At 38.6% G+C, this 24,388-nt stretch overlaps 1 protein-coding gene across 5 annotated transcripts in view; it reads right to left on the bottom strand.

The window, feature by feature from the left end:
* Positions 1 to 24,388, bottom strand: part of KCNIP4 (potassium voltage-gated channel interacting protein 4) — a 1,217,739-nt gene that overhangs the window by 12,641 nt on the left and 1,180,710 nt on the right. For all 5 annotated transcript variants that reach the window (XM_004482470.3, XM_004482474.2, XM_004482473.3 and 2 more), the window contains 2 exons: positions 23,852 to 23,921; positions 4,230 to 4,300 (listed from right to left, as the gene is read on the bottom strand). In XM_004482470.3, coding sequence (XP_004482527.1) covers positions 4,230 to 4,300; positions 23,852 to 23,921 — 141 coding nt within the window. The remainder of the gene's footprint in view (positions 1 to 4,229; positions 4,301 to 23,851; positions 23,922 to 24,388) is intronic.

Here is a 24,388-nt window from a genome sequence, read left to right as displayed (position 1 = left end):
TTGTTCGTCTTGAGGACTGAAGCTCCTTCTGAGGACTGAAAAGTGTTATTTGCTCCAGTAACATAGAGGTCAATGGTGACTATCGGGAGAAGTTTCAGTGGAGAGAGTGAGTAAAGTGGGAAGGAATTGTGCATAGGAATCCGTTGACTATGTGAAGACAGCTGAAGAGGAACATGGGATCAGAGGAGGAATGTTTAAAGATGCACACATATACTGAAAGAAAGAATCTAAAAAGAGTAAAATAGTAAAGATGTATGTGTGAGAGAGAGAGATTCCTCGGAATGTGGGAGGGATCCAGAATGCAGGGTAGCTGGTCTGAGCTGTGAAGGGAGGAGGGTACACTTCCACAGTTGATGCAGGACAAAGAGAAGATGGTGAGGTGTAGGTAACTGTTTTAGAGGTGGGAAGATGAGTCAGTTCCCATCTGATGGTCTTAGTTGGTGTCATCTACTTGAGAGTGATGGGCATGAGAGAAAAGGTAAGAACTGGTGCTTGAGGAGAGAGAAAGAGGCAGCCCTGCTGCTAACCACAGTGTCTGTTGCTGTGCTAGGAATATTAGCACCAAAGCCTAGAAGCATACATTTTTTGGGATATAGACGTGACAAATGGTGTTAAGGGACTTGCCAAAGGTTAGACAGTTAGGTAGTGGCAGATGCAGGATGGGAATGTCATATTATGGATTTCTTACATTTCTTATTAAAAGCTCCCCTTACATTAAGCTTGCTGCCATGTTTCCATTAAAAAATTTTTGATGTTGCTTATTTTCTTTTGTATGAACTCTCTTGGAACTTCCACACTGGCTGAGCCTCTTTTTAATGTATTTGAATGATACTATTTCAAGTACTATCTAAAGTTCTCATTTGTTTGGAACTAATAAAAGGTATCACCATGACTAAAACATAATAGGAAGTATATTATACTAGATTTGTAGCCTGAATTTATCAAGTAGAAAGATAATAAATTTAATGATACACAATACTGTCTACTTAGATAATTTAGTGTGCTGAAAGGTTATTACAGTCATATTGACTTAAATTAGAAGGTAATTATTTGGTTTGATCTCTATGGAGGCCAATAAAGTTGATGTATTTTTAAAAAACAAATCATAAAAAGAAGTAAATATAAATAAATATTATACTTCTCATATAAAAAATATTTAGAAACTAATGAAGAAAAGTACAGTACTATCATCCACTCACATTGAGCATTTCCATTCTTATTTTATTTATACATATCTAGCATATATACATAGTAAAGATCATATATATAATTTTACATCCTTTATAATTCACTTAAAATTAGTTTCCTGCATCACTGAAAATTCATTGTGACATCATCTAAATGACTCTGTATTAGATTTAAACATATGAAATGCCAATATTTGACCTTATTTGTCAAAAATAGTAATATCATATAATTCAAACCAATAATACCATCACAATGGCTTTTGAGCATTTCGAGCCACAAAATGACAAGTGACAACTAGGATGTGGGCAGCATGGACATGTTCCTTGGAAATCAATGAGTACATATGGGTGAGGTCCTTGTTAAAAAGCCCTGATGGAGAGAAAGCCAGTTTCTACAAAAAATTAGTCATGAAGATGGTGGAATGCAAGATGGATGAGAACAAGGCTTTTTGTCTCTTTTGTTCACTCTTGTATCCCTAGCATCTACAAGAGTGTTTGATATATAGTAGGTGCTCTGTGGATTAAATCATGACATAAATGACATGTTTTATCTTAATCCATGTTTCTATGGATGTGAGCCATTTGTGAGCAAGACCCTTCGAAGATGTATTATTGGTTAAGGTGTGGACTTATCTGTACATGGGATCTTCTAAGATCCTATTTAAGGTGTCGCCCAACTGATACTAAGGTGGTCTTAATCTCTATCACTGGAATCCTTCTAATGAGGGCTTACTGTGTAATGAGATGGCCAGTGTCATTATTAATTAGCTTTGTTATTTCTCAAGTAATAACTGCAGTAGTGAGCATCAAATAAATACTGAGCAATGTTCAGTGCCAGGCATTGAGCCAAGCCCACTGGTGACATTAGTATTTGTTCATTCTTAGCATTACCCTGTGAAATAACTTTGGTTGCTGATGTTCTACAGATATGAAAATGAAGATCCAGAGGGTTTAAATACTCTGTCCAGGATCTCTTGGCCACTTGGTGAGAATGTAAGATTTGATCCAGTCATTTCTGGATCCAGAGGCTACCCTGCTTTATGCATTCATCCTTCTGCTTTTAGCAAATTAAGTAGAAAACTTCAATATGCCTTGATCATAGAATCAGGGCCATCTCTCTGCTGAACTTCCCAGTATTCAGTTACTATTCAAATTGTTTGCATTGTCTAATCATATCTGTTTTCAAGAGACTGTTCAGGTAGTCAATTTGGAAAAATAGCTGCAATAGCATTAAATTTATTTTTGATTCAATGTTTATTAATTTAGTCATGAGTTTTCCTTTAAAGAAGGAGACATTTTACCAATATGCTTGTCATATATAACCATTACAACTAATTTCCCAAACTAAAGTCAACGTTCATCACAATTACTGGAATTTTACATAAATATTATGATGACATTGTTATGCATGGTCCCACATCATTAACATCAGACTAACTGTACATGCAAAATCAGATACAATGTACTGTAGGAAATTGATGGTAGGTTTAATCATTTTATGGCTTTTATGTTATAGCTAAATTAAAGCTGTGTTGAAATTAATCTTATGGTTAAAATGCAAAAAGAACTAAGAACACTATTATCATGGGGAGATCATGAACTGCCATCAGCAGAAGAAATTGTTCCAGAAACCTGGGACCAATGGCGTTCTCATACACCCTCCTCCTCATCTCTAGGCAGGTTTAGGTTTTCACAGACTCTTGGAAAAATTGCTCCTAATTGGACTCTTTTCTTCCAGGAAGGCAGATCTCAGAAGTAATTTCCCTGCTTAATATTCCTCAAGGATTTCTCATCTCCTACAAGGTAGCCCAACCTCTTTAGCTCCCTACCTAAGACTCTTTGGGATCTGACCTCTGCTTTCTTCCCCAGCCTTACATGTTGGTTCTCCCATTTTGTATTCTATCTTCCAGGTGACTGGCAAGTGCTTTCTCTTCATTCCTAAGACTGATAGACCCTTCTCTGCCTCTGCCTTGTTCCCTATTCTTTCCCATCCCAGTCCCCATCCTCTTGGCCAACTCCTGTTCATCCATTGGGCAGGTTTCCCCTGATATAATCGCTCTGCTACCAGGTACCTTTCTTGCTGGTCCCATTCCATCATTGGGTTTCCTTTATCATGGCACTCACTGAAATTTCTACTGATGGGTAAGTACATCATCCTCCAGTTACCAACATGTGTATCTCCCAAATGACCTCATTTCCACTGTATATATATTAAAAAGAGAAACAGGAATCACAAAGTAAAATAATAATTCTACTTCCATAAGTCCCATCACGGTTGTGCAGAATATAAGCAAACAGATGTTGTATATTGTACTTAGTGTCTTCCTAACAAAACTAAGAGGTGATGGTCTTCCCAGCTAATCAGAATTAGTGTGTGGTTTATTATTCCAACATTTTTATTTAAACATATTATTATCTATGTATGACCTGCTACTTAACATATGAATGCCATCCCTAAATTTCTTTTTTTTAGCTCTGTGGACATTCAGGACATCCTTCATCCTACTAGATCCTTATATTTAGTATTTCATGAACAATATGTTATATTTGCCACATGAACCACTTAAAGTTCTTATTTAAAAAGAGATTTCCTTGTAAAATTGTCAGGATGGTGAATAAAGCATTTTGCTATATTTAATTCCTTGCCGTTTTCCCCCTTTTCTGGATCCTTTGGGGGCAGGGTCTTTAACTTTTTGCATCTTTGTATTTCCAAAGATTACCATAGCAACTGGCACATAGTAGATATCAATAAATGTTGGTTTAACAGTCTGTCTTCCAACATTGTTGGCTAAGTGTATTTTCCTTGTTCAAACAGATATAAAGTATTAGATAGCAAACTAGATGTGGATTGTAAGTTGTACCTCATTTGAAAGATAAGGGCACAGCTTTTTGAAAATTCAATGAGGGAAAGGAAGTGTCTTTGAGGATTTTCCCCCCGTTCCAAAATAATGAAACTGTCAAACTCAAATCTTCCCATAAAAAAGACTAAACATCTTTCAAAGTGTCCAATGTTAAATGATATGAAAATAGTCTGGGGCTTACCTCAAAGCTTACAGCTCCATTGTGGTCTGTATCAAACGCATTGAACAGAAAATGTGCATATGTTGTAGAGTCTGAAATTTGGAAAGGGAATATGATTAAGTCATTGTTTCATTATCTTCTATAAGACTTGTATAGTATGTCCAAGCCTTCTTTTATTCAGGAAAATGACCTCCACCTTCTTTAGCTTGTGCTTTCTTCCCAGCTGCCTACCCTCTTGCAGTAGAAGACTGGAATTTGAGATTCATAGGAAAGCTCCTCCCATACAAAGGCAGTTGGTGACAGATGTTCCCTGTGAGTTTCTGGCTGGAAACATTTTGCACATGTAGAAGTCTTGGGTGATGCTAGGACAAATAGTGGTACTATAGCTGGACATGAGAATTAACTGAGTTGTGTCTAGAAAGTGCTTAGTGCTTGGAAAAGTCTCTCTCTAGTAGTAAAATAATAAAAATACTAGCAATGAGACCAAGATGAGTTTCTGTTGTTAATGTTCTTGCTATTATTAGTAATTTCATTATTTCAGAACTCAGATAAGGAAATTGGAACTCAGAGAAGCTGAGAAACTTGCCCAAAGTCACACAGTGAATAAGGAGTAGAGCTGGACAAGAACTCAACTCTTTCTGATTCTGAAGACCAACGTAGTCCACAGCCAGTTAACTGTCCTGATGGAGTGGGGACAGTGGGAATGTGGAAAGTTTCTGCTGCCATGCTGGCAGTGGATTGTGAGGTCCTAGACATTCCCAGTTGCATGCACTAAGGAGCCACTACTCCGTCTGGGTCATGGGTGAGATTCTAGGCTCTAGATAATGGCAGAACAGTCTGGAAGGTTCTGTGCCTCTGTTGAAAAATGATGCTTCCTAATGACTCAGCAGGCTCTGAGATCCAACACACCTCTTTAGTTTGCTTCTAGAAAGTTTTTTCCGCTTATATTTCCTTCCTTTCTTTGCTCTTATTTCTCCTTTTTTCCCCTAATCTCTGAGTGCTCTGCCTTTTCATTTTAAAAGTATGTATTTTTTCTTATTGCTTTCTTTTCTTAGTGCACAGCTTAAATTTTTTAAGTACTTCCATCCTTGACCCTTGATAAAATTTACATGATTATTTTAAATGTTTCATCTCATGGGTTTTAGCCTTTTATCTTTAACCTTTTTAATTTTTTTTAAAAAATGGTAACCTTTGCGCTCATTGGCTCCAGCCTTTCATATTCCATTTAAAATCTCATCTATTCCTATTTTATAACTTTTAACCTTTATTTTTATTAGGATTTAATAAAACTTTTATTCACCTTTTACTTTATGCATTGATTTTATAAATGCTGTCAAGTTAAGTTATAGTAGCAGGAGTAAAGAATTGCCATCTCCAAAAATAGGAGATCAGAGGTCATCCAAATTTCTCTCCCTGTCCTCATACACCCATGGCTTATGGATTGCTTTTCCTACATGCTTCATCCATTGGAGAACACTGCTCAAGGCCATACGTTTCACAAAGTATATTGTACACGCAGTTTCTCAAAATGATGGTGGTGGTTGTACTCTCACCTCTCAATGTGATATGAAGAAGCACTTATTGTTATATATACATAAATTATCAACATTCACAATGAACTAAATAGGCACTGCAACTTCAGTATAAATAATATGAAAAACAATAATATCTAGAATGGATATCTGTCTAGAATTGATGGGTCTGAGGCAAATATCCATCTGAATATGGGACCAATGGTTTAACTGCAAGCAACTAAGCACACTTGTTTGGAAGTTCCAGAAAAGACTTATCAAGAATTTGCAGCCTATTTTTACTTGGAAAGTTGTTTTGCTCACAACAGTACTTTTTCTCAGACTTCCTGAACCATATAGTGCCCTACGGAGATATGAGTTGATAGGCAGTATATTAAACTTACTTTCAGGGAAGGAAAAAAAGGGAGATTTGGCATATTTTAAATGAGCTTCATTAAGCAGGTCTCTTAGTACCCTGTTTATATAATCAGGATAAATTCCTTTACTTCAGAAAGCAGTACTCACCATGAATAATGGCTCAGAACAAATGATGCTTGCAATTTTTTTAAAGTTAAAAAACTAGTTAACAAGGGTATTTGATAATGACTTGTATTTGCAAATGGGGTTGTTCCAGATTTAAAGCTTGACACATGAGAAATATGCTCTGAAGTTGTGAGCTAAAGTGGTCCAGAAAATTTCTTGGGTTAAAAAAATGTTCTTTTTTGGCAAATTCCCTGGAAGGTAAGCCAGTTCTACAGCCTGAATATACCTTGCAAAGTGTGGTTGTTAATAGTTTTGAGTCTAGGGTCAGACTGCCTTTATTTGAATCTAAGCTTTATCAAATATTAACTGTGTGACTTTAGGCAAGTTGTTTAACTTCTCTGTGACTCAGTTTTTTCATCTACAAAATTAGAACAATTAGAACTAGTAACACAGAATTGTCATGAAGATTAGATGAGATACGGTACACAAAGTGCTCAGAATAATCCTAGGAACATATTAAACGCTCAATAAATATTAGCTATTATTATTATTCTTTCTTAGACAATCCACTTTTATTTCAACTACCTTAAAGGATTGTGATCAAATGTTTTACAGATTTAATATGCTTTCTCCTAAAAACAGTTACTCTTTTTTTAGAAAACTCAATTCTATGTCTAAGTGAAAAGAGTTCTAATTTGATCAACTTCATGCTCAATAAAGGCCAATAGAATTATGTCCTGAAAGGCATTGAGGCTTCTGATGTACACTTCTTCTGGCATACATGTGAAACACCAAACATTTTTAAAGAAGAGGAATGAAGCCACCAACTTTGGGGAAGAGAAAGGAGCTAAGGCTATGGAAGTATCTAGCTTGGCCCACAGGCAGACATAGCGAAGAGAAGGGAAATTGTTGGCAAAAGCTCCCATGGTTCTGATCTCATCCGACTGTGATCTTTGTAGATACTCAGTAAATATTTATATGAAAGGAGGAAGATATGGTATCCTGGATTCTCAGTGTTATTACAGTTCAGGACTCAAATGATATAACAGTGATCACTTTCCCCCCTACAATATCTGGTAATCTTCCTTGGTCTTTACATACATCAAAAATCCATGCTGAGTTTCTGTACTGAAATTGGCTATGTTTCTTGTGATTTTACTCTGAAGTTGAAAACTAAATATTGAAACTTTACAGTTGGGGGACAAACTTCATGCATTCTTAAATAAGAGGAGAACTTGGATATCATTTAGCTAATTATCAACATTTTACAAAGGTGGAAAGTAGATGCAGATAATTTAGGTGACTCTACTACAGTCACCTAGTTAGTTAATGGTAGAGTTGGTAGTGAAATCATGACATTCCAACACCAACTCTTAGAATTAAAGGATCTTACAGGTTACAAGGGGCAGAGTAGGGGTAGGGAATAGGGAGTTAAGGCTTAAAATATATAGAGTTTCTATTTGGAACACTGGAAATATTTTAGAAATGGATGATGGTGGTGATTGTACAACATTGTGAGTGTAATTAACAACACTGAAATATATACCTGAACATGTTAAAAGGGGAAAATGTTAGGTTTTATATAAGATACTAGCATAAACATTTTTAAATCCATGGAACCGCATAAGGCAGTGAACCCTCAGTTAAACCATAGACTATAGTTAATAGAACAATTGTAAAAATGTGCTTTCATCAGTTATAACAAATATATCACATCAATGCAAGGTGTTAATAATAGGGTAGTATAAAAGAATCTTATATTTTATGCATGATTGTTCTTCAAATGTACAACTTCTTTAATAAAAATTAATTAAAGGATCTTAGAGTAGAGAGAAAATTGAGGAGTTTTTGAGTCTGACTCCTGTATTTTAAAAAGAAGAATCTGAGGCCACTCTAGGTCACAAGCTTTGATGAGAAAATAAACCACTCGAGGTCATGTGCTTTGGTGGCAGAATTTATGCTCAAATTCAAGACTCTGGACTTAATCCAGTATTCTAAACCCAACTATTTCCAGACCACATTGATGATACCAAGAAACTGCGTGATTGAAAAAGCCACTGATAAACATCTTGCTGAAGACTTGCTACCCTTCACAACCCCTCTTCCCACCTAAATTCACACACAAAGTGAAGAAAGTTAATGTATATGGAATATAGTATTCCTGGCATTATTGCTATCACGAGGCAGGTTTATATACATGAATAGCAATTTTTGTTCTAGAAATCACTGCAAATTGTTAGAAATATTGTGCTATGACAAGAAGGATTTTCATTGGGTGGAGGCATTTGTTTTCATTTTCATTTTTTATTTTTATTTTAGATCTTTTTGTCATAGAACTCAGCCAAGTGCTTTACACCCTGTGACTGGTCAAGGAATGTTTGCTGACTTAGATTTTTCTGACTTGAGCACAGTCATTCATTCTTTCCATAGTTGTTTATCAGGGTGCCTATATTCAAAGTAAGCACTAATTCCTACAATGTGAACCTAAGAACCTGCAATTTTCATGGACTTTAAAAATGCCTAGTTTGATAAGATCTGACATTTGAAAGCTTTTACTGAACATGGAATTGAAAAAGTATTGCTGTAACTATGTGGATAAGAGGACCAACAAGCCATTTTTATTTCATAGTAGACGTATTTCATCACCTGTAACAAGAGACCTCTGCACAATCCAGAACACCGAACATGTTGTGCTTGTCTTGCAAAGTAGGAGATGAAATTAAGAGCCTGATGCAATACAAATTGCAGGGAGCTCTGTAGATAAAAAGCAAAGCATTTTCCTGGAGGAAATGGTGAGCCATGATTTATGGTCCCATCATTGTTAACTGCTCATAATGAGAGAAACCTGTTGCTTTCAGACCATCAAACTAAATAAATGATGCCTCTGTGGAAGAGTGAGGATGGCCAAAACAACATGAATTTTCCTGCCCTAAGAAATTACAGTCTTTCTTAGGACATTTTTCCTTTTCTAGCATCACTGCAAGATACAATTTACATGCATGATATTAATTTTTAAATTGGAAGTCATTGTTCTTTAACATATTTCATTTCCTTTAGTAATGCACAGTACTTTTAGATTTATGCATTCAATTAACATGAATAATCAAACAATTTTTAAGAGTATGCAAGTGATTTTTCCTCAAATCTCTTTGGATTTAGTAACAAGAATCCTTTGCAAAGGATTGTGCTTAAGTAGATGTTCTCTAATGCAGAAATGTTATTTTTCAAACGAAGATAAAATTTTAATGTGAAGATATATCCAGTTTGTAGCATGTATTACCTTTTGTTTGAGATAAATAATCCAAGAATAACTTAAAGATTTCCACCTGAGCTAGGTATTTTGGTAGTAGTGTCTATCAATATGTTGGCAGACACCTAAATAGTGAACATGATTTTTCTTCAAATATTCCATGGGTTTTAAATAATTAGGCATTGTTGTCATCCACTGTCTTAGTTCCCTAGGGCTGCTATAAAAGATTACTACCAACTCTGTGGCATAAAACCATGGAAATTTATTCTCTCACAGTTCTGGACATCTGAAATCCAAAGTGTCAGCAGCAGGTTCCCTGTGAAGGCTCTAAGGAAGACTTGTTCCCTTCTTCTTCCAGCAATCTCTGGCATTCCTTGGCTGGTAGCTGAATCACTCCAATTCCTGCCGCTGTCTTTACATGGCCATCTTCCCTTTGTGCAATGTCTTTGTTTCTGTGTTTGACCTCTCCTTTCTCTTATAGAGACACCAGTCATTGAATTAGGGCCCATCCTAATCCAGTATGAACTTCTCTTAACTAATTAGGTCTCCAAGGGCTCTTTTTCTAAATCAGGTCATATTCTTTTTTCTTTTAGGAGGTACTAGGGATCGAACCAAGGACTTTGTACGTGAGCTACATCTACTCCCCAGGTCACCTTCTGAGTTTCCAGGTGGACATTAATTTGGGGGGACAGTATTCAACCAACTAAACTCATGGTATATCCAAATCCCTGTAATAATGGATCACCCTATATTTTCTCAGTATTCTAACTTAATTCTTTTAAAAGACCATCTTAAAAAGAAAACTTTTGTTTTAGCACTACATGCATGAGATTGTCTTAAACCCAGTGAAATATCCACAGAAAATTCTTTGATAACCCAAAAGGAATCTAATTTTTATATGAGATGACTAATATTTGTCATACTGAAGAAGGCTAGTAAGATAGGCAATAGACGGATCTGGAATCTGGCAGAGTCCATGTGGACATCTGGAACCCCCAAGATGGCTGCTGGAGGAACCCCACCCCCGGGATTCTGCTGCCTAGAAGAAAAGTCCCAGATGTTCTCTAGAAACTTTATCATTGGGTCCTCACTAAGGAATTGACAGGTGAGGTAATCAACCCAAACAGCAAACAACTGGAACCCTCCCCCTTCCATTACCAAGGGGATGGAATAATACGCAATTTAAAAGCAAACCACAAGTGCTGCTGACGACAACTGAAGCGGACAAAGAAACAAGACGCAGCAAATAGACACCAAGAACAGACAACCAGGGGAGGGGGGGGAATTAAATAAATAAATAAATCTTTAAAAAAATAAATAAATAAAAGCAAACCACAAGACTTAAGCTCTCTCTCTCACCTTACTCTTGCCTGTGGACCTGTCCTGTCCTCTGTGCGCTGCCACCACCATTTTTCCTCTGCCATGTGGCCATGCAAGTACCCCTGGGGAATTATAATCTATAATGGGGAATTGTAGCTTGTAAATTAGCCCTCTTCATCCCTTTTCATCCCATTCCTCACTACCTGGGACCCCTGCTCTGTTATTTTTTGTTATTTTCTCCCATTTCACTTCCCTCCTGACCTGAATAAATTACTGGCCTAACCTACCCGACGTGCTCTTGAAATTCATTTCTCTAGCATAGTCAAAGAACCTAATTAAATCTGGTAACAATATCCTTTATAAAATATGTTTTACAGGTATTCCATTTTACAGTTATAGACACTGTAAAGTCAATGACATTCATTCATTCATTCATCCAATAATTTATTGAATGCTATTACATGTCAGTCACTGTTTAATGACCTGTGGGTATAAGGAACAAAACAGACAAAAACCTTTGTTCCCTTGGAGCTGACATTCTAGTTGGGAGAGAGACAGTTAACACTAAAATAAGGAAAATATATGTTATTAGGTGGTCCTGAGCACTAAAGAGAGTATAAAGCAAAGAAAGGAGATGGGGAATTTTAAGGGTTTGCAGTTTAAGAGGATGGCCAGGGACAGCCTCACTAAGAAGTTTGCATTTTAATGAAAGCAAAAGTGGTGAAATACTGAGTTAGATATTTGGGAGAAGAGAATTTCGTGTTTGCTCTATTCTATGTTAACTCTATGTTTAACTTTTTGAGGAACCACCAAACTGTTTTCCACAAGGGCTGCACCATTTACCATTCCTACCAACAACGTACCAGGGTTTCAATTTCTCAGCATCCTCAACATCACTTGTTGTTTTCCATTTCTAAAAAATAATAGCCATCTTAGTGGGTGTGAAGTGATACCTTGTTGGGGTTTTAGTGTGCATTTCCCTGATAAATAATGAAGTCGAACATCATTTCATGCACTTATAGGCCACTAGGATATCTTTTTCAGAGAAATGTCTATTTCAGACCTTTACCCATTTTTCAATTTGCTTGTTTGTCTTTTTGTTGAGTTGCCACAGTTTTTAATATCATCTGGTTATTAAACCATTATCAGATAAATGATTTGAAACTATTTTCTCCCATTCTGTTGTCTTTTTACTTTTGATCACAAACTTTTCAATTTTGATACAATCCACTTAATGTATTTTTTTTTCTCATGCCTTGGTGTTATATTTCAGAAACCACTGCAAAATCTAAGGTTATGAAGATTTCCCCCTGTTTTCTTCTAAGAGTTTCATGGTTTTAGTGCCAGATGATTTAGATCTTTGATCCATTTTGAGATTGTTGAGTTCATTTTTGTATGATATGAGGAAGAGAAGGAGTCCAACTTCATTATTTTGCATGTGGATTCTTCTGCAGTTTCCCTGAACCATTTGTTGAAGAACCTATTTTTTCCCCTATTCAGTGTACTTGGCACTCTTGTCAAAAATCTGTTGGCCATAGATGTGGGAGTTCATTTCTGGACTCTCATTTCTTTTCCATTGGTCTGTGTGTTTATCCTAATGCCAGTACCACACTGTTTTGATTACTGTTGCTTTGTAGCTCCTTGTATTGTCAGGGTTCTCCTGGGAAACAGAATCAACAGAAGGCATCTGTAAATAGTATGAGATTTTATGAGTCTCTCATGTGACCATGGGGATGCACAAGTACAGGATCCTCAGGCAGGCTGCAAACCAGGGACTCCAATGAAAGTCCAGTGAAGGTCCTTGATGAGTTTCTGGGAGAAACTGGCTGTCCGAAGATGAGCTGGGAAATTCTCTCTGAGTACTGAAATCACTTCCCTTTTAAGGCATTCAACTGATTGGATAAAGCATCACTCATTGCTGGTAGCAACCTCCCTGATTGTGGTGTCCACAGTCATGTGAAAGACTCATAAAATCTCATACTATTTACAGATATCACCTTTGTGTTCTGTTTGCCTAGAGAAACCTGACTAATATAGCTTGGTACCGGGAGTGGGGTTCTTGAGGAAAAGACTCTTCAAGATCTTAAACAAGGGATGTCTGAGGTGGTTCTGGGAGTTTTGCAATTGGCTCTCTATTCTAATTGGACTCAAGGGTACTAATGACTCCCTTTCCAATAAAAAGCCCTCTAACAGTCCATGGTGTGACTTGGCAATGGAGATACGCAAAACATCATCACTAGATTCCACTACTTCCATGCTTATAAGAGGCAAGGATCTGGGTGAGAGTGTTTTCAACATCTGAACAGAGTTTTGTGGAGTCAAAAGGTACGATAATGTAGGTTGACTTCTCCTAGATACTCTGGATACAGTTTCAAAAGAAAGAGATGAGCTAAAGGCTTCAAATATGCAACTTAAATGCAGCATGAATGATATGAAGGTTTCTATGTGTGCTCTAAAAGAAAATCTTGTCTCCTGCAGCCACAGGCTTGAGATATCTGATAACCAAACTCAGATTCTCAGTGGACAGAGTAACAGAGATACAACCCCACAGGGTTTCTGCAGTTAAAGTGAAGGCAATGATTGGAAAGGAGTAGAACCCTGAGGATTGGGATGGAGACATATGGGATGATAATATTGGAACCCTAAATTCTGCCCAGCCTTTAACAGATAAACATGCAATGGTCTGCCCTGTGGAGACTACACTTTGTCAACCTTGTATCACCCAGCCTCCACCTTGCCCTAGGGAGTCTGGACCTCCTTGAGGTGGGTACCAGCCAAACTAAAGCCTGTACTTCCCAGCATGTCGCCTGCCCTCAGAGACTCTGGACCACTTCCCAGCCCTGAAACAGGCACCAGCCCAGCTCCAGCAAGCACTGCCCAACCTCCACCCTTCCCTGAGGAATCTACCTTCCAACTCCTGCCAGAGATTAACCTAATCTGTCTCACCAAAAGAAAATGCACAGGAATGCCCTGAAGTCAGTAGCATGCAAGATACTTCTAATTGTTCTCCTTACCCACCCCCACCACCCCTCTTCTCTTGAGATCTATTACTACACTAAAATCAAAATAAGCCCCCAAAGGTGAAATACGAAGTGTGACCCACGAGGAAGTATGCTATACTCTAAAAGAACGGCATAAGTTTTCCAATTTGTATAGACAGAAATCAGGGGAATATGTGTGGGAATGGATATAAAGGGCATGGGATAATGGTGGCAGGAATATAAAGTTGGATCACACTGAATTTATTGATATGGGCCCACTAAGCAGAAATTCTAGATTCAACATTGTAGCTCAAGGGGTTAGAAAGGGCTCTAATCATTTGTTTGGGTGGTGGACTGAACCATGGACCAAAAGATGACCTAGCATGTCTGAGGTTGAGATGCCTGATTTGCCCCGCTATTCAGTAGAAGAGTGAATTCAAAGGCCTAGAGAGACTGGAATGCTAGAATGGATTTACCATTTAAGGCCTGCCCACCCACCCCGGGAATGTCCAAAGGACACACCTTTAACCAGGAGTATGAGGAATAAATTTGTAAGACTATCCCCCTCTTCCCTGAAGAGGTCTGTGGCTGCTCTTCTCTGTAGTCCAGATATTACTGTATGGAGGACTATAATGGAATTAGAATTCTTAAACATTGTGGGGATGATCTGATGTCAGTTCAGTAAAAGTCAAGTATTGACAGTTAATTGCCAGAGATAAGGTAGGCGTGGCTACTGCAAAAAAAGGCAGATTTAAAGCAGCACTCAAGCAGAGTTATGGCATTGGCTAATAGATCATGGGGTACCTAGAAATGAAATAGATGGGCAGTCTACTAAATGTCTTCTGGATCTGTAAAAGTAAAAGTTCTAGGTTGAGTGAACAAAACCCTAATTCAAGTTACAGACACAGACAATCACGGTCTCTTAATTCCCAGACTTGAGACAGTTTACTGACCCAGAGCCCATCGAATGAGAAGAAGGTCATGTCCCCTTGGGGTAGGATCCTGTTAAACCACCAAAAATTCATACTGTAAATCTCCCTCCCACCTTTCCTCAAGGAGACTTAGGGCCTTTTACCAGAATAACTGTACATTGGGGAAGAGGAAATGATCAGCCATTTCAGGGATTATTAGACACTGCCTCAGAAGTGATATTAATTCTGGGAGACCCCAAGTGTCACTGTGGTCCACCAGTCAGACTAGGAGCCTATGGAGGTCAGGTGATTGATGGAGTTCTAGCTCAGGTGCATCTCACAATGGGTCCAGTGGTTCCCCAGACTCATTCTGTGGTTATTTCCCCACTTCTGGAATGCATAATTGGAATAGACATACTCAGTAACTGGTAGAATCCCCACATTGGACCCCTGACTTATGGAGTGTGGGCTATTATGGTTGGAAAGGCTAAGGAGAAGCCACTACAACTGCCCCTACCTGACAAAATAGTAAATCAAAAGCAATACCAGATTCATGGAGGGATTGCGGAGATTAGTGCCACCATCAAAGATTTGTAGAATGCAGAGGTGGTGATTCCCACCACATCCCTATTCAACTCACCTATTTGGCCTATGCAGAAAACAGATGGATCTTGGAGGACGACAGTAGATTATCTTAAACTTAACCAGGTGGTGACTCCAATTGTAGCTGCTGTCTCAGATGTGGTATCATTGCTTGAGCAAATCAACACAACCCCTGATACTTGATATGCAGTTGCTGATCTGGCAAATGCTTTTTTCTCAATTGCCATTAGTAAGGACCACCAGAAACAGTTTGCTTTCAGCTGGCACAGCCAGCAGTATACCTTCACTGTCCTGCCTCAGGGGTATACCAGCTCTCTGGCCCTGTGTCATAATATTGTCCTCAGGGACCTTGATTGTCTCTCCCTCCCATAAGACATCAGACTGGACCATTACATATCAGGTTGATAGGACCTAGTGAGCAAGAAGTAACTAATACTCTAGACTTATTGGTAAGGCATTTGTATGAGAGAAGATGGGAGATAAATCCAACAAAAACACACAGGCCTTCAACCTCAGTGAAATTTATAGGAGTCCAGTGATGTGGGGCATGTTGAGATATTCCTTCTAAAGTGAAGGATAAGCTATTGCACCTGGCCCTTCCTCCAACCAAAAAAGAGGCACAATGCTTAGTTGGTCTCTTCAGATTTTATTTTTTATTTTATTTAATTTTTAAAAAGATTTATTTATTTCCCCTTTATTTATTTATTTATTTGTTTGTTTGTTTATTTATTTATCTCTCCCCTTCCCCCCCCACCCCCAGTTGTATGTTCTCTGTGTCTATTTGCTGCGTCTTCTTTGTCTGCTTCTGTTGTTAGCGGCACAGGAATCTGTTTCTTTTTGTTGCATCATCTTGTTGTGTCAGCTCTCCGTGTGTGCGGCACCATTCCTGGGCAGGCTACACTTTCTTTTGTGCTGAGCGTCTCTCCTTAAGGGGCACAATCCTTGTGCGTGGGGCTCCCCTACGCAGGGTACACGGCACTCCTTGCGCACATTAGCACTGACACATGGGCCAGCTTCACACGGGTCAAGGAGGCCCGGGGTTTGAACCGCAGACCTCCCATGTGGTAGACAGACGCCCTAACCACTGGGCCAAGTCTGCCGCCCTCTTCAGATTTTAGAGATGACACATTCCTCATTTGGGTGCGCTACTCTAGCCCATTTACTGAGTGACCAGAAAGGTTGCTAGTTTTGATTGGGGATCAGAACAAGAGGAGGCTGTGCAATAGGTGCAGACTGCTATGCAAGCTGCACTACCACTTGGGCCATATGATCCAGCAGATCCAATGGTGCTGGAAGTTTTAGGAGAAAACAGAGATGCTGTCTGGATCGATCCTTTGGCAGGCCCCTATAGGAGAATCACAATGTAGACCCTTAGGATTTTGGAGCCATCCTCTGTAGATAACTACTCTCTCCTTTTGAGAAACAGCTTTTGTCGTGCTACTGGGCCTTAGTAGAGACTGAACGCTTAACTGTGGGCCATAAGACTTGAGTTGCCTATCATGAGCTGGGTATTGTCTGACCCACCAAACCATAAAATTGGGCATGCACAGCAGCACTCCATAATAAAGTGGAAGTGGTCTATACAAGATTGGGCTTGAACATGTCCTGAAGGCATAAGTAAGTTACATGAAGAAGTAGCCCAAATGCACACGGTTGCCACCCCTGCCATGTTACCTTCTCTTTCCCAGTCCACAGCTTTGGCCTCTTGTGGAGTTCCTTACAATCAGTTGACTGAGGAAGAGAAAACTCGATCCTGGTTTATAGATGGTTCTGCACAATATTCAGGTATCACCCAAAAGTGGACAGCTGCAGCACTGCAGCCCTTTTCTGAGACATCCCTGAAGGACAGTGGTGAGGGCAAATCCTCCCGATGGGTAGAACTTCAAGCAGTGCATCTGATTGTTCATTTTGCTTGGAGGAAGAAATGGCCAGAGGTGCATGTGTGCACTCATTCATGTGCTGTTACCAATGGTTTGACTGGAAGGTCAGGGACTTGGAAGGAACATGATTGGAAAATTGGTGACAAAGAAGAGGTATATGGACCTTTCTGAGTAGTCAAAAAACATGAAAATATTTGTGTTCCATGTGAATGCTCACCAGAGGGTGACTTCAGCAGAGGAAGATTTTAATAAGTGGGTAAGATGATCCCCTCTGTGGCTAATGATTAGCTTCTCCCCAGCCAGTCCTATCATTGCCCAATGGGCTCATGAGCAAAATGGCCATGGAGGTAGGGATGGAGGCTATGCATGGGCTCAGCAACATGAGCTTCTTCTCACAAGGCTGACTTGGTTACAGCCACTGCTAAGTGCCCAATCTGCCTGATATGTCATCATTCCCCAAGGTGATCAGCCTGCTACTGTGACATGTTGACTACATTGGGCCACTTCCATCATGTAGGGAGCAGAGATTTGTTTTAACTTGAATAGATACATACTCCAGATACGGGTTTGCATTTCTTGCATGCAATGCTTTTCCAAAACTACCATCCGTGGACTTACTGAATGTCTTATCTACTGCCATGGCAATCCACATAACATTGCTTTTGATCAAGGAAACCACAGCAAATGATTGCAGGAATGGGCACATGCCTATGGAATTACTGGTCTTACCATATTCCCATCACCCTAAAGCAGCTGGATTGAAAGAATGGTGGTTTGGCTTTTTGAGGACTCAATTACAGCTTCAACTAGGTGGCAACAACTTGAAGGGCTGGGGCAATGTTCTCCAGGAGGCTGTGTATGCTCTAAATCAGCATCCACTCTATGGTGCTGTTTCTCCCATAACTAGGATTCATGGGTCCAGGAATCAAGGGGTAGAAATGGCAGAGTACCACTCACTATTACCCCTAGTGACCCACTAGGAAAATTTTTATTTCCTGCCCCTGCAACCTTAAGTTCTGTTGGTCTACAGGTCTTAGTTCCAAAAGGAGGAGGACTGCCATCAAGGAAAATAACAATGATTCCATTGAACTGGAAGTTAAGATGGTCATCTGGCCATTTTGGGATCCTCTTTGCTCTGAACAGTCAAAGAAGGGAATTACTGTACTGGCTGGGGTGATTGATCCTGACTATCAAGGGGAAATAGGGCTGCATTTGCATAATGAATGTAAAGAGGAGTTTGCCTGGAATATAGTAGATCCTCTAGGGCATCTCCTAGTGCTGCCATGCCCTGTGATTAAAGTCAATGGAAAACTGCAACAATCCAATCCAAGCAGGACTAACAATGGCACAGAATCTTCAGGAATGAAAGTTTGGGTCACCCCACCAGGCAAAGAACCATGGTCAGCTGAAGTGCTTGCTGAGGGTAGTGGGACCATGGAATGGGTAGTGGAAGAAGGTAGTGATAAATATGAACTTCAGCCACATGACCAGAGAATTAATGTGTTTCCAGCTGTTTTCAGGAGAGTTGAACATCCTTAGGCAGAAATATATATACATATATATGTATGTCTGTTATGTTTTTACTTAGAGACTAAGTATGGTTTAAGGTAATGTGTGTGGTTGCTGAGTTGACAAGGGATGGACTGTGATGGTTAGGCCAATGTGTCAACTTGGCTATGTAATTGTGCCCAGTTATTTGGTCAAGAAAGCACTGGGCTAATTGTAATATAAGGACATTTATGGGCTTTAGTCATCAGCGAGTTTACTGCATAGATGGTTGATTACATCCACAATCAACCAGGGAGATTGCCATCAGTAATGTGTGACATTTTATGCAATCAGTTGAATGCCTTAAAAGAGGAAGTGATTTCAGCACTCAGAGAGAATTTCCCAGCTCATCTTTGGGCAGCCAATGTCTCCCAGAAATTCATCAAGGACCTTCATTGGACTTTCATTGGAGTCCCTGGTTTGCAGTCTGCCTGAGGAACCTGGACTTGTGCATCCCCACGGTCACATGAGAGACTCATATAAAATCCAATATTATTTACAGATATTTCCTGTTGATTCTGTTTCCTTAGAGAACACTGATTAATAGACATGGTTTATAATAATTTTATTTACATGATCTAAAATACAAATGCATAAACATGGTAAGTCTATGTCATTGGACTTACAAAGTATAATTTATGAATTGATTCTATTTGGAGTTCATTAAGCTACCTGGATGTGAATATTGATGTCTCATATCAAATTTGGGAATTTTTGCCCTTATATCCAACATACTTTCTGCCATTTTCTCTTTCTCTTGTCCTTCTGGGGCTCCCATAATGAATGCCTATGTTGATATGCTTCATGGTATTTCACGAGTTGTTTAGATTCTGTTCACTTTTTTTCATTTTTCTCCTCAGACTGATCAATTTCAATTGCCCTATCTTCAAGTTCAGAGATTCTTTCTTCTGCCTATTCAAATCTACTGTTGAATCCCTTTAGTAGATTTTTATAAATTTCAACTGTTTTACTTTCTAGCTCCAGAATTTGTTTGGTTTCTTTTTAAAATTTCTGTCTTTTTATTGAATTTCTTCTTTTGTTCATGCATCACTTTCCTGATTTCCTTTAGTACTTTTTCCATGTTTTCCTTTAGTTCATTGGACTTGTTTAGGAGAGTTGCCTTAACATCTGTGATTAGTAATTCCAGTGTATGGGCTTCCTCAGTAATAGTTTCCTGTGCTTTATTTTGTTCCTCTAGATGGACCATCTTTCTGTTTATTTTTATGACTCATAATCTTTTTGTTGAAAGCTGGGTATTCAAATATTTTGATGTATTAACCTAGGAAATCCTTCCCCAGAGGCTGCTTTAAAAAAAAAAATTATTATTGTTTAAAGCTGTATTATAAACTGGCTCCAAATTGCAGCTCTCTTTCAATGCTTAGTCCAACTTATACTGAACCTATATAGTAGACTGGCGTAAACATTTAGGGTTTTCTTGAGGTATTCTGAGCTTGAGTCTTGCCCTGGGCATGGACAGGAGCTTTTATTTCCCCAGTATGCACAAATGCTCCTGGGTATGCTAACCTTCCTTTGCCCCACTCCCTTCTGCCAAATTAAAGTCTCTTTCCTCTCTCCTCAGCTTCTCCTCCTGTGGGCCCTAGGTGCTGTACTGTATGTCTCAACAACAATCCTTCACCCCACATGACTGCAGTTTGGTAAGTTCTTTGTCACTTCTCCACACCACTTCCCTGTCCCAAGTAAGTTCCAGTTTAGGAAAGCAGACATGTGCTTTTAGTCACTATTTCAGGGTACTAGTAGATGGGTTGGAACAGACATTCACACATTTGTACATTAGATGTGCTCTGTTCCCTCCATAGCCACACACCAGGGCCTTGTGCTGGGAATTTGGGCCAATATCTCACAGACTCATTCAAGGGAATGGGATCGGGTGAAAAAGTGTGCTATATAACTTAATTACTATTTTTAACTTGGCTCTTTTTTTTCATAGATTTAATTTTTTTTTCTTTATTTCAAAAGAAGCTTTAGATCATAGAAAAGTTACATAGAAAACATAGGGGATTCCCATGCACCCCATCCCACACTTTCCCCCATTAACAACATCTTTCATTGGTGTAGTACATTTGTTACAATTGATGAACACATATTGAATTATTGCTACTAACTATGGTCTATAGTTTACATTATGGTTTATACTTTGCACTGTATAATTTTATAGGTTTTGACAAAATATATAATGGTCTATACTGTTATTCCAATATCATCCAGAATAATTCCAATGTTCCCCAAATGTTATACTTATTTTTCCCTCTCCCTCCCCTCAGAAACTCTGGTGATCACTATCTTTATAGTAATGTTACAAGTTCTTCCATTACTAGAATAATAATTCTACTTTGGTCCATAGTTTCATACTGTCCCCTCCCCCCCACTCTGCTTCTGATTGAGGGGGGCTTAGATCCCATGGAGGTTGCCTTTTTCTTGAGTCTGCATTTGCTTGGTTGCTGGTTACCTTTGATCTATCAGGAGCGATGTGTATGAGGGGCTTCCTTCCCCACCATTTTGCTGACACTGCTTTTTTGGCAAAATTTAATAACTTTATTGTCTCTGAATTATCAGTCTCTCTTGGTTATCTCTGGCTGTTCATTTTCATCTCCTTCAGGGCTCCTTTTCCTCATCAGGTCCCTTCCACATATGTGTTTTGGAATTTCATGTTCGGCCCATGGTGCTCACCGCTTTTTATACTCCTCCCGGTAACTTCATCCCTGTCACGGATTTAACTAACACTGCTAAGTTAATAATTTCCAAATCTTTGCCTTTTGCTCTCACTTTTTCCGAGACTTAGATTAAACCAGCTTCTCTTTGGATCCAACTTCCCACAGGCACCTCCAATGCAACATTCATTGTTTCCCTGCTGTTCCTGCAACTAGTCACACAATGCCCACAAAAGAATTCTGGAAGGCATGGTAAACTCCAAAAATGTCCATCAATCACCTAGTTCTGCCACTTTATCCTCTATGTCTGTAACCTCTCCCTACATCGCCATTCCTGATATTTGTGTCCTTGTTAAAGATCTTATTACCTTGCCTCCTGCAATAACTCCTTAGTGCCCTTGCCTGCCATATTTCCTACCTCAGGTTAATCTTCCAAACAGAGGAATGAATATAAAGCCCACATCTGATCATTCCAGATCCCTCTTAAACCTATCATTGGCTTTGAATCTCCTCATGGCTAAAGTCCACGTTTCTTAACATGTTATGAATGCCACCTTAGGACCTTTCACTCTCTTAATTCTCCCTAAGCCAGGAAAACCTAAATCCTGGCAGTTTCCTCTACATGCTCACCTTAAGTTTTAGATTCTGAGTTTTTCCTATGCTCCATTTGCTTAGAATGTCCCTTTCTACTTTTAAAACTAGAACACATTACATTTACCAGTAAAAACTCTCTTGAGATGTGTGATGAAGTAGTAAAAGAATATTGGCTCTGGAAGCAGTTAACCTTCTCTGTGCCTTAGTTTCCACATTTATAAAAAGGGGGAGGATCATAGCTAGGGATTTTGGATGGTGACAGATAATGCATGCCAGAGCCAGACATATATTAAACACCTCATGAATGGTAGCTGCTTAAGCTCAGGTTCAACTTATCTGTGAAGCTTCTTTTTATGTCCTCCCTGTCTTTCAGCTTATCAGATTATACTGTTCTCATAATAACATTTTTAAAAAGTCCTATAAAACAAGAGAGTCTACATCTGCAAGCTAGAGAATCCCATCCATCAGCTGCGTGGGATCAAGGCCGCCTGTCAATTAGAGGTGGAGTGAGCATCACCATCCCAGAATCCTCAGGTTTGGGGAATAAAATACAGACTGGAGTGGACTTACTGGTATTCTACTATAGACTTAATGTGATTCTAGCAATGGAAGAAATTATATCATTGATGTGGAGACAGTGGCCACTGGAGGTGCTGAAGGCAGGGAGAGGGAAAAAAAGGTGTAATATGGGGGCATTTTCAGGACTTGGAATTGTCCTGAATGCCATTGCATTAACAGATACATACTATTATTTATCCTACCATAACCTATGGAATTGAGTGGGAGAGAGTGTAAACCACAGTGTAAAATATAATCTGTGCTTAGTGGCAATGCTTCAAATATATTCATCAATTGCAATGAATATACCACACTAATGAAAGAAGTTGTTAATGTGGGAAAGTGTGGGAGGTGTGGGAAGTGGGACATATGGGAATCCCTTATATTTTTTTTGTGTGTAACATTTTATGTAATCTAAGCACTTTTTAAAAAAATTAAAAATATATTTTTTAAAAAGTCCTGCACTTATACTTTCTGTTGACACTGTCCATCTGCTACACTAGACTATAAGTTATTTTAGGCAAGGGCCATATCCTATTCATCCTGTTAATTTTATATTATCAGTACTTAACACAGTTGGACATAGAATAGGCTGTATGACTAGTTTGGGGTAGTAATCTTATTGGGTGATGGAAGGAGAAATGAGAAAGTCCAGCTGCAAATATATCTTTTCACACGACTCTAACATATATATGTGCTATCATTATGCTATGCTTGTGTTTTCTTTCCAATTAATATAATCTTTAGAAGATATTAATTCCCCCATATTAGGAGACGGTATAACAAAGAGCTACTGAAAGGGAGAGGAATAGCAGAGAGAATATGAGACTATTAAAAACAAAACAAAACAAAACAAACAAAAAAACAAAACTGGGCTCTTACCTAGATCTGCCACTTAGTAATGAGCAAGCTATTTAACTTTTCTAAGCCCCAGACTTCACGTCTGTAAAATGAGGATAGTTATATTTGCCCTATTTTGAGAGCTGGGAAAATCAAATGAGAACTGTAAAATATATGAGAGAACTTCGTGGCTTATCCAGTACCAAGTCATTAGAATAAAAATGCACTGTGCATTTGATAACCATAAGAGCAGGCATACAGTGATACTTCCAGTTGTATGTAACTGAAGAATGAACTCTAGGATATTTGCTGCTTTATAACTAGCTCACTTTTATGATAACATTGAAAATCCTATTCACTTGCATGCTGTGTACTAATTCTTCTGCATAAAGATTAAAAATGTAGAGTCATGTCATGAAAAATTAAACCAAATTCAAGATTACAAGCATAATTCTAACTCTGAGGGTATGTTAACAAGTCCACATTTGTACTTACCTCCCTGTGGAAAGAACTGAGAATAAATCTCTTTGAAGGTTTCTTCATTAACAACACCACTGGGGCATTCCTAAAGAAAATGGCAGAAAAGCACTATAAGCAAAGTGTTCATAAAACTGACTTTTGGCACATTATAAAACAGAACTGTCAACCATTCAAAGCTTCACCGAGAAAGCCACCCATCCATTATTACAAAGAGAATAAAGGAACACTATAAACTTCTCTTTATTCCAGTTCTCACAGAATGAAAAAAAAACAGATGTAAATTTTTTTTTTGCATAAGTAGCAAAGTTGGTCTAATGCATTCAAGAACACATTGCTGATTTTAAGACTACGTATATTTATTGTGTGAATTAAGAAGAAATTATGTTGTTTTCCATGCAGCAAAATTCCTATACTATGGATCCTGCTAGATATTGGTCTTGTGTCCTTTAGAGATTTGCTGGATCTATATAATCAAGTTCAATGAGAAAACACTGTGACCCATTTAGGTTTAAGTTTGCCCAAGAAGCTTCAAGCAGGAAAAGTTACTAATTC

The sequence above is a fragment of the Dasypus novemcinctus genome, chromosome 1, assembly GCF_030445035.2.
Source record: "Dasypus novemcinctus isolate mDasNov1 chromosome 1, mDasNov1.1.hap2, whole genome shotgun sequence".
Lineage (NCBI taxonomy): Eukaryota > Metazoa > Chordata > Mammalia > Cingulata > Dasypodidae > Dasypus > Dasypus novemcinctus.
This window is presented reverse-complemented; position numbering and strand designations above follow the sequence as displayed.